This window comes from Coenobita brevimanus, chromosome 4 (assembly GCF_032717465.1).
Source record: "Coenobita brevimanus isolate Jiangsu-jjx chromosome 4, ASM3271746v2, whole genome shotgun sequence".
Lineage (NCBI taxonomy): Eukaryota > Metazoa > Arthropoda > Malacostraca > Decapoda > Coenobitidae > Coenobita > Coenobita brevimanus.
The window spans coordinates 28656076-28667196 of record NC_136957.1 but is presented as its reverse complement, the minus strand read 5'-3'; the positions used below and the strand labels follow the sequence as shown (position 1 = coordinate 28667196).

Sequence of the window (11121 nt, the reverse complement as noted above, 5' to 3'; positions counted from 1 at the left end):
CTTAAGCTACTCAAGGAATGCTGGCTGTCGGAGGAAGATGACGTCAACCTGCTGGAGTATGTGATGAATTTCAAAGAACGGCTGTCCACTGCTTTACAGCTGGCGAGAGAGAATTTAGGAGCTGCTCAGGAGAAGATGAAGACTTGGTATGATAAGAAGTCCAGGTTACGCCACTTTCAGCCAGGAGATCAGGTTTTGATTCTGCTACCAGTTCATGGGCAACCTCTTCAAGCCAAGTTTAGTGGTCCTTATTTCGTGGAGAAGAAACTCAGTGATGTCAACTATGTCATCGCCACACCAGATCGTAGAAAGAGCAAGCAACTATGTCACATCAACATGCTAAAGTTATATCACAGGCGGGACGAAAATAATCCAGTCTGCACTGTAGCTGTTCCACCCGAGTCTACAAGTGAAGCTCTCCCATGCAGTATGAGCCTGAGTGATAGTTTGGGGAAGAATCCTGATATCATGAATGATCTCCAGACTAAGCTTTCTCATCTACCTCTCAAGGAAAGGCAGGAGTTTTCGGCATTACTGCAGGAGTACCCGCAAGTGTTCCGTGCTACTCCAGGAAGAACCACTGTGTTGATGCATGATGTCGATGTTGGAGACGCAAAGCCAATTAAATTGCCTCCTTACCGTGTGAACCCAGTGAAAGTTCCTCTCATCCAGAAGGAGCTTGGCTACCTGTTGGACCACAAGATGATTGAGCCCTGTCAGAGCGAGTGGAGTTCTCCTGTCACTCTGGTCCCTAAGCCAGGTGGGTCACAGCGGCTTTGCATTGACTACAGACGTGTTAATCAGATAACTAAAACAGACACTTACCCTCTCCCTCGTGTGGAAGATTGCATAGACAAGATCGGAATGGCTAGGTACATAAGTAAGTTTGATTTGTTAAAGGGATACTGGCAAGTACCTATGACTGAACGTGCTAGGGAGATTTCATGTTTTGTAACACTAGGAAAGGTTTTTGCATGTTCTGTAATGCCGTATGGTATGAAGAATGCACCAGCCACATTTCAGAAGCTCATGAATGTTGTAACAGAGGGTTTGGCAGGGTGTGTTGTTTATATTGATGATGTATTAATCTTCAGTGACAACTGGAATGATCACCTATGCCATGTCAGTAATTTTTTTGACCGTTTAGTTCATGCTAATCTTGTAGCTAATTTATCAAAGTGTGAGTTTGGTCAAGCTGAAGTTCAGTACCTTGGGTATGTAATTGGTGATGGACATGTTGCACCACCAGGAGCTAAGGTTCAGGTTATAAGTGATCTTCCCAGACCTAAAAGTAGGAAAGAGCTACAAAGATTTTTGGGAATGGTAGGTTATTACAGGAGATTTGTTCTTAACTTTTCTATTCTTGTATCACCACTTACAGACCTACTGAAAAAGGGAGTTAAATTTGTCTGGACCGATAACTGTGAATCCTCTTTCAACAAACTTAAAGCTATTCTATTAAGTCAGCCAGTGCTCGCTACTCCAAATTTTGCTAAGCCTTTTAAGATGGCTGTTGATGCAAGTGAAACAGGAGCTGGGGCTGTTTTGCTGCAAGAGGATGATCAGGGTATTGAACACCCTGTATCTTACTACAGTAAGAAGTTCACTCCACCTCAAAAGAACTACTCCACTATTGAGAAAGAGCTTTTGGCCTTGATTTTGGGTTTACAGCATTTTTCATTTTATTTGTGTTCTGGTTTTGACCCCATAGTCATTTATACCGATCATAACCCACTGAAATTCCTTAGTAAGTTTAAAGATAAAAATCAGAGATTGACAAGATGGAGTCTACTTCTTCAGGAGTATTCATTAGACATACAACATGTCAAGGGGAAAGAAAATGTTATTGCAGATTGCTTATCTAGACTTTAGACAGATTGTTTTAGAGTAATAAGAAATTTCCTTTGTAAATTTCTTTTTCTTTGTGGGGAGGTGTTACATAGCCTATGATTTCATCATCCTTTGTGTAATTTTAACGCACAGTATGCTGCATGTTTGATCACGAGCGTGTTCTGCCTCAGTCCCCCCTTCTACCGTTATAGTAGAGTAAGTCGTTCTCTCTGTTGTCCAGAGCGGGATTGTGAACTCTATGTCCCCATGGCTTTCATTTGCGCGTCCTCTTACAAGTTGTATCAGGCTCTGCCGGCCCCTATATAATGAGCTCAGTCTCTGCATCATTGCCACTTAGATCTGCTCCTCATTTTGTTCACATCTCTGTCCTCCCCTGTACAGATATTATTATTGTGAGTGCTCAAGAAATCTCCAAACATCTAGCAGCTGTGTGTAATCTGAGTATAACTGTTATTGCATTTTTTCTTGTACTGTATAGCATAAGTTTAATTTGTAGGCCTAGTGAAGTTTTTGTAATTCATGTAGGGTTCTTTATGTCAGTCATTTTTTATAATAGTTTGTATCTGTAATTATTTATCTGGCATTCACTGAGTATTATCTGGTATCTCATTTTATCAGGGCTGACTTAGATAAATTTACTCTTGCTAATTTCGTGTTAATAGAGGCTATTGCAGTTAACCATATATTTAACCTGTTTATTTGCCATTACATTATCCTTATGAGTCCTGAATGTTTTGTTGTTAGTTTGAGCATTAAACTTTAACTTGTAATTTTACCTAACTCTTTTGTTTTGAACCTGGAACTTTACGGGACAGTAGTGATTTTTAGCATTCTCACTTAAAGTGTACATTATCTTTCTCTGTTCCGTAACACTATGTCATGCTATGTCTGTCATGCTATGTCTGTCATGCTATGTCTGTCATGCTATGTCTGTCATGCTATGTCTGTCATGCTATGTCTGTTAAGTTGGTGCTGATCCCATTTTATGTATATTTAAGAAAAGAATTCATCCTGTGTCGAACTTTGTTCGAATCTGTCAGTTATCAAACCGACCTGATGAAAGGGTTGGCTGTTTATTAACGAGGCAGTGAGAATAAAACCAGCTGTTGAAGAGGTTGTCTTCCTCCTTCCCTTGCCTGTGCCCAGACTTTATTACAAGCTATCTAGGCATTCTCTCGCAACTTATGATGGACGGAAGTGATAGTGGCAAACCGGCATCGTCAACCTCAGCCCGAGGAGACAGCCTTACGACGGAACTTCGTCTGATCCCGGAATTTGACGGTACTTCGCACTCGGTGGTAGAGTGGATCGAAAAGCTGGAGCTGGTTTGTCTGCTACAAGGGATCTCTGATCTACACACCATTGTGCCACTGCGACTCACAGGCGGGGCTTTCTCTGTTTATCAGCAGCTCAGCAGCGTAGACAAGGGGAACTTCGACACCATAAAGGATGCACTCACCTCAGCATTTGCTGCAGACAAGTTTGTTGCCTATGTGCAGTTTGTGGACCGTAGGCTGCGTGATGGCGAGTCTGTTGACGTGTACTTGGCTGACCTGCGCCACCTGGCTACACGATTTGGAGGAATGACCCACGCCGGTCTATGTTGTGCTTTTTTAGCTGGTCTTCCAGAAGCTGTTCGCCACATTCTGAGAGCTGGTTCACGCATGGAAACTATGGATATTAACCAACTTCTGAACCGTGCTCGAGCTGTTCTAGCTGATAATTACCTCGATGATGGGGCATCAGCACAACCAGCCGGCTCCAGACAGCACACAGTGGCTCCTGCATTAGTTGGTGTTGGTGGTGTGCGCTGCCATTCCTGTAACCAGCCGAACCACTACGCTCGTGACTGCCAGGCTGGACGCAGTGTGTGCAGAGGTAGAGGTGGGCGAGGTAATGTGTGCTGCTTCAGATGCGGGGGACGAGGCCACATCGCTACCTCATGCCCTTCGGAAAATGGATCAGGAGAGGTGGGACCAGCGCCAGCCTCCTCTCCACACCGTCAGTGAGAGGCGCTTTACCAGTGACTCGCTTGGTTGTTGATGGAAAGAACTGTGATGCCCTGGTAGACACCGGCTGTACTCAGAGTATTGCACACGTTTCCATGTGCTCTCGCTGGACCAAAGGAAATATCAGTGTTAGGACAGTAAGCGGTGAGCTTTATATGTGTATGGGAACAGGTGTGGTAATAGTCCAGCTATTGTCAGGAGTGTCCGTGTCTGTGAATGTGATTGTAGTGCCTTCCAAGCCGCTTAATTTTGACTTTATTCTGGGCATGAATGGTGTTGAAGCCCTGCAGGGAGTGACAGTGCATTCACCGGACAAAGTGCGATTTGGCATTGAGGAAGTGCAGGCTTCAGCCGTGACAGTACCTACCATACAACGAAATATTGTCGAGAGGGATTTTGAAGTAACATATGACAGTGCAGCTAAAAAGTGGACAGCGTTGTGGAACTGGCGTGATAACTCAGAGCCTCCACGACTACTGAATACTGTCTCTGAATACAGGGTGCCGAATGAAGCTCGAAAAGAATATGAAAATGAACTGTGTGAATGGATTAAGGACGGATGGCTGGTTCCATACAACGAGTATACATGGCCCTGTGAAAGGAACTATCCCTCTGATGGCTGTCGTGCAGCAAAACAAGAAAAAAGTACGCCCTGTCCTTGATTTTCGTGAGTTGAATGCCCATCTTAATTTGCACACAGCTGAAGCGGACGTCTGCACTGAGAAGATACGGGAGTGGCGCAGGCATGGACAGAGGGTCGCTTTCATTGACTTGCGCAAGGCTTACCTACAGATACACGTTCACAGATCGCTATGGTCGTCCCAGACAGTGGTGTTCCGTGGGAGACGTTACTGTTTGACTAGACTGGGCTTTGGACTGAACATCGCACCACTAGTATTGAAGGAGGTCCTGAGTCGTGTGTTGAGCATGGACGAGAAGATAAACCGCGCCACTTCACCATACCTGGACGATATTCTGGTGGACGAAAGTGTGGCGAGTGCAGCAGAAGTGGAATGTCACCTCAGTCGTCACGGCCTGCTCTGCAAACCTCCCGAGATTGTGTCTGAAGGAGCTCGTGTGCTGGGCATTAGAGTCTGGGGGGAGCACGATCGTCTCGTCTGGAAGCGTGATAACGGCGTTGGCAAGCTACCTGAAAAGCTGACTAGGCGGACAGTGTTTTCACTCTGCGGGCAGCTAACGAGTCGCCTTCCTGTTTGTGGCTGGTTGCGAGTGGCGGCGTCGTACATTAAAAGACGGGCCAATGAGGTCACGACTACGTGGGACGACGAGATTAATGACCTCAGTTTGCACTCGATGCTTGCGGACACGTTGGAGAGGGTGAAGAACTCGGACCCAGCCCGAGGACGATGGGATGTGGCGGGAGACGAAGCTATACTATGGGTAGATGCAAGTTCACTCGCATTGGGAGCTGTGTTGGAGGGAAAAGGTGAAGTTATTGAAGACTCGTGTTGGTTACGACGGGACGAGTGCTCTCACATTAATCTTGCGGAGCTGGACGCTGTTATTAAGGGGATAAATCTTGCAATCTCCTGGAAGATGAAACAGCTGACTCTTATGACTGACTCAAGAACTGTGTTCCACTGGATCGCGGATGCTCTCTCAGGAAAATCTCGTTTGAAGACTAGAGCTTCCAGTGAAATGTTGATCCGTAGGCGCCTAGAGACTTTTAAATCTATCATCGTCGAGTATAATCTGTGTCTGGAAGTAAAGTTTGTGTCTTCTACTGAAAACAAAGCAGATGCGCTAACACGAGTACCGAAGAGGTGGATGACACTAGCAAACGGGCAGACAAGCTGTGCAGCTGTTGCCAGTGTTTCAGACAGGGACATCGTTAACATTCATGAAACCAGCAGGCATCCCGGCATCAAGCGCACACTGTACTTCTGCAGAAGGCTCTATCCTACGGTTCAGAGGCAGCAGGTTCGCAGTGTTCTTCAGAGTTATGAAGAATGTCAATCCTTTGATCCGGCACCAGAGAAGTGGAAGAAAGGGGAGTTGGGGGTTTCAGAGATCTGGAGCAGAGTTAGCATGGACGTCTGTCATGTCAGAAACCAGCACTATCTGACGCTCATCGACTGTGGGCCAACACGTTATGCCATCTGGAAAAGACTCAGGCGGCAAGATGTCATCAGTGTTGTTGAACAGCTAGAGTCTGTGTTTTATGAACGTGGAGCACCTAAGGAGCTATTAACTGACAATGCTGCCAGCTTCCGTAGCTCAACGATCAAAGAGTTCGCCAGGCGTTGGGGTATGGTCATCAGGTATCGGTGTGCCAACGCTCCATCTGGTAATGGAATATCAGAGAGAAATCATCGAACCGTGAGAACTATACTGGCACGGAAAGGCTGTTCCGTAGCTGAAGCAGTGTACCGCTACAACGTTATGCCACGAGGTGATGATGCCTCATCTGCCCCTGCCAACCAGATATTTAGATACGAGGTCAGACTGCTGGGTATCGACGGAGTAACTCTGCAAGATCAGCCGGTGGAAGAACAACATCGCTTCAGCGTCGGTGATCGTGTATGGATCCGGCATCCCAGCAGACTCTGCGATTCTCGAAGCACAGAGGGCACAGTAACGCGAGTTGCATCTGCCCAGAACGTCGAGGTGGATGGTATGCCTCGTCATGTGCGTGACCTAAGGCTGGCAACATCGCTGTCTACTGCCCCAGAGGATTCACTAGCTGAAGAAAGCCCTGAATCAGAAACAGAAGATGATTTGCTAATCGATGTGAGAGGTCCTTCGAATGAGTCTATGTCAAGTGATACGTCAAGTGAAGACGAAGTAGATAGTCCAGGGAGACCACTGCCCCGTCGAGGTTCTAGGGAGCGCCGTCCAGTACGGCTGTTCCAATATAGTGATCTTTAGAAGATCAGGGGGGAGTGTTATGTCTGTCATGCTATGTCTGTCATGCTATGTCTGTCATGCTATGTCTATGTCATGCTATGTCTATGTGTCATGCTATGTCTATGTGTCATGCTATGTCTATGTGTCATGCTATGTCTATGTGTCGTGCTATGTCTATGTGTCGTGCTATGTCTATGTGTCGTGCTATGTCTATGTGTCGTGCTATGTCTATGTGTCGTGCTATGTCTATGTGTCGTGCTATGTCTGTGTCGTGCTATGTCTATGTGTCGTGCTATGTCTATGTGTCGTGCTATGTCTATGTGTCGTGCTATGTCTATGTGTCGTGCTATGTCTATGTGTCGTGCTATGTCTATGTGTCGTGCTATGTCTATGTGTCGTGCTATGTCTATGTGTCGTGCTATGTCTATGTGTCGTGCTATGTCTATGTGTCGTGCTATGTCTATGTGTCGTGCTATGTCTATGTGTCGTGCTATGTCTATGTGTCGTGCTATGTCTATGTGTCGTGCTATGTCTATGTGTCGTGCTATGTCTATGTGTCGTGCTATGTCTATGTGTCGTGCTATGTCTATGTGTCGTGCTATGTCTATGTGTCGTGCTATGTCTATGTGTCGTGCTATGTCTATGTGTCGTGCTATGTCTATGTGTCGTGCTATGTCTATGTGTCGTGCTATGTCTATGTGTCGTGCTATGTCTATGTGTCGTGCTATGTCTATGTGTCGTGCTATGTCTATGTGTCGTGCTATGTCTATGTGTCGTGCTATGTCTATGTGTCGTGCTATGTCTATGTGTCGTGCTATGTCTATGTGTCGTGCTATGTCTATGTGTCGTGCTATGTCTATGTGTCGTGCTATGTCTATGTGTCGTGCTATGTCTATGTGTCGTGCTATGTCTATGTGTCGTGCTATGTCTATGTGTCGTGCTATGTCTATGTGTCGTGCTATGTCTATGTGTCGTGCTATGTCTATGTGTCGTGCTATGTCTATGTGTCGTGCTATGTCTATGTGTCGTGCTATGTCTATGTGTCGTGCTATGTCTATGTGTCGTGCTATGTCTATGTGTCGTGCTATGTCTATGTGTCGTGCTATGTCTATGTGTCGTGCTATGTCTATGTGTCGTGCTATGTCTATGTGTCGTGCTATGTCTATGTGTCGTGCTATGTCTATGTGTCGTGCTATGTCTATGTGTCGTGCTATGTCTATGTGTCGTGCTATGTCTATGTGTCGTGCTATGTCTATGTGTCGTGCTATGTCTATGTGTCGTGCTATGTCTATGCGTCGTGCTATGTCTATGCGTCGTGCTATGTCTATGCGTCGTGCTATGTCTATGCGTCGTGCTATGTCTATGCGTCGTGCTATGTCTATGCGTCGTGCTATGTCTATGCGTCGTGCTATGTCTATGCGTCGTGCTATGTCTATGCGTCGTGCTATGTCTATGCGTCGTGCTATGTCTATGCGTCGTGCTATGTCTATGCGTCGTGCTATGTCTATGCGTCGTGCTATGTCTATGCGTCGTGCTATGTCTATGCGTCGTGCTATGTCTATGCGTCGTGCTATGTCTATGCGTCGTGCTATGTCTATGCGTCGTGCTATGTCTATGCGTCGTGCTATGTCTATGCGTCGTGCTATGTCTATGCGTCGTGCTATGTCTATGCGTCGTGCTATGTCTATGCGTCGTGCTATGTCTATGCGTCGTGCTATGTCTATGCGTCGTGCTATGTCTATGCGTCGTGCTATGTCTATGTCAGTCGTGCTATGTCTATGCGTCAGTGCTATGTCTATGCGTCGTGCTATGTCTATGCGTCGTGCTATGTCTATGCGTCGTGCTATGTCTATGCGTCGTGCTATGTCTATGCTGTCGTGCTATGTCTATGCGTCGTGCTATGTCTATGCGTCGTGCTATGTCTATGCGTCGTGCTATGTCTATGCGTCGTGCTATGTCTATGCGTCGTGCTATGTCTATGCGTCGTGCTATGTCTATGCGTCGTGCTATGTCTATGCGTCGTGCTATGTCTATGCGTCGTGCTATGTCTATGCGTCGTGCTATGTCTATGCGTCGTGCTATGTCTATGCGTCGTGCTATGTCTATGCGTCGTGCTATGTCTATGCGTCGTGCTATGTCTATGCGTCGTGCTATGTCTATGCGTCGTGCTATGCCTATGTGTCGTGCTATGCCTATGTGTCGTGCTATGCCTATGTGTCGTGCTATGCCTATGTGTCGTGCTATGCCTATGTGTCGTGCTATGCCTATGTGTCGTGCTATGCCTATGTGTCGTGCTATGCCTATGTGTCGTGCTATGCCTATGTGTCGTGCTATGCCTATGTGTCGTGCTATGCCTATGTGTCGTGCTATGCCTATGTGTCGTGCTATGCCTATGTGTCGTGCTATGCCTATGTGTCGTGCTATGCCTATGTGTCGTGCTATGCCTATGTGTCGTGCTATGCCTATGTGTCGTGCTATGCCTATGTGTCGTGCTATGCCTATGTGTCGTGCTATGCCTATGTGTCGTGCTATGCCTATGTGTCGTGCTATGCCTATGTGTCGTGCTATGCCTATGTGTCGTGCTATGCCTATGTGTCGTGCTATGCCTATGTGTCGTGCTATGCCTATGTGTCGTGCTATGCCTATGTGTCGTGCTATGCCTATGTGTCGTGCTATGCCTATGTGTCGTGCTATGCCTATGTGTCATGCTTTGTCTGTCATGCTATGTCTGTTAAGTTGGTGCTGATCCCATTTTATGTATATTTAAGAAAAGAATTCATCCTGTGTCGAACTTTGTTCGAATCTGTCAGTTATCAAACCGACCTGATGAAAGGGTTGGCTGTTTATTAACGAGGCAGTGAGAATAACACTTTTATGCATGGTCGTGGAGAGTGAGGTTGTGTGCTGCTGACCTCTCCTCTAGCTTTCTAGGGCTGCCTCACCGGCAAATAGCTTTTTTTTTTTCACCCTTCTGGTGTGCGTTAGGCTAGCTAGTTTCTCACTTTCCTCCCCTTCCTGTTAGTTTGGAACAGTAGGTGTCTGTTCCTGTGTACTGAGATTATCTTTGCTTGCTGCCCACGGATGGCCCCCCCACTGATAGCTCTGGGGCGTGAATTAACACGGTCGGGCCTCCCTGGAGTGGTTTGAGAGGGCAATTTCAGCCTTAGGTGTTTGGTCCCGGTGTGTTTTGTCCCTTGCTCGTTTTCGTCCTTCTTCCCACTTCCCCCGTTAGGGGGGGGTGGTTACTATGTCGGACGCCCCTGCCGCCTCCCCCCCCTTCAGGGGGGGAGGTGGTCCTGACGAACCTAGGACTGTACCACGGACTGACCGCCCACTGACTGAACGGCCCCAGACTCGTACCGATCTGGACATTAATGTAAATAATGTACAGTTTGTAACGCTCCATGCTCTCGGTTCCACTCCCTTGAGCAGTATCAATCCTTTCATCATCAAGAAAGTGATTGATTACTGTGCTGGGGAGGTGGAACAGGTGAAAAAACTTGCAAATGGAGATCTCCTCATCAAAACCTTCAACTCCTCCCAGGTAAAAGATTTGATGAAACTTTGTAAGTTCTATGAATATGATGTCGAGCCGAAGATCCCGCACGCCATGAATTCCTGCAAAGGTGTTATCACCTGCAGGGATCTTATGGTCATGGAAGAGGACGAGATCATACGGGAACTTGCTCAACAGGACGTAATCAATGCCCGATTTATAACCAGATTTTCTGAAGGCATGAGGACGAAGACTGCCACTATTGTCTTGACTTTTGGAAAAGTTTCACTCCCAGACCATGTCAAAGTTGGATACGAAATTGTTAACGTAAGACCTTATATCCCTAATCCACTTCGTTGTCTAAGGTGTCAATTGTACGGGCACGGCGATAAGACTTGTCGGGCTTCCCAGTCAGTGTGTGGCAAATGTGGAACACAGGGACATGATGCTGAACACTGCACATCGGAGATGGTACGTTGTTTTCACTGCAAGGGCGCACACTCCACTTCCTCTAGGGATTGTCCCAAGTGGAAGGAGGAGAAGGAGGTCTGCGTAGTGAAAGCAACTGAGGGCATTTCCTACTACGAAGCTAGGAAAAAGGTGAAGGAGTTGCATGCAACTCCCACGCCAAATAGGTCCTATGCTTCGGCGGTAATGTCCCGTCCCGTGATGTGTTCTGTTGAAACACAGACTGACCCTGAACCTGTTCCTCTTGACACACACTCTACCTCTCCATCTGAGCCTCCTATCCAATCCACCTCTCAAACTGACACCCCTGTTGCACCTTGCTACTCTCAGGCTGCTGCTGCCTCTCAGTCAGTAAAGCCTAAACAGAAGTCTGACAACTCTAGTAAGAGTAATATGACCACCCTTAAGAAACAGCCACGTCCTCATGTT

General features: G+C 46.8%; 1 protein-coding gene across 1 annotated transcript; it reads left to right on the top strand.

The window, feature by feature from the left end:
* The first annotated feature begins 3955 nt into the window (after window positions 1-3955).
* On the top strand, window positions 3956-6749 carry LOC145396297 (uncharacterized). Its single transcript, XM_080269702.1, has 2 exons — window positions 3956-4400; window positions 4561-6749. Exons 1-2 carry the CDS (start codon window positions 3956-3958, stop codon window positions 6747-6749), a joined length of 2634 nt encoding a protein of 877 aa, XP_080125828.1.
* Window positions 6750-11121: the final 4372 nt, after the last annotated feature.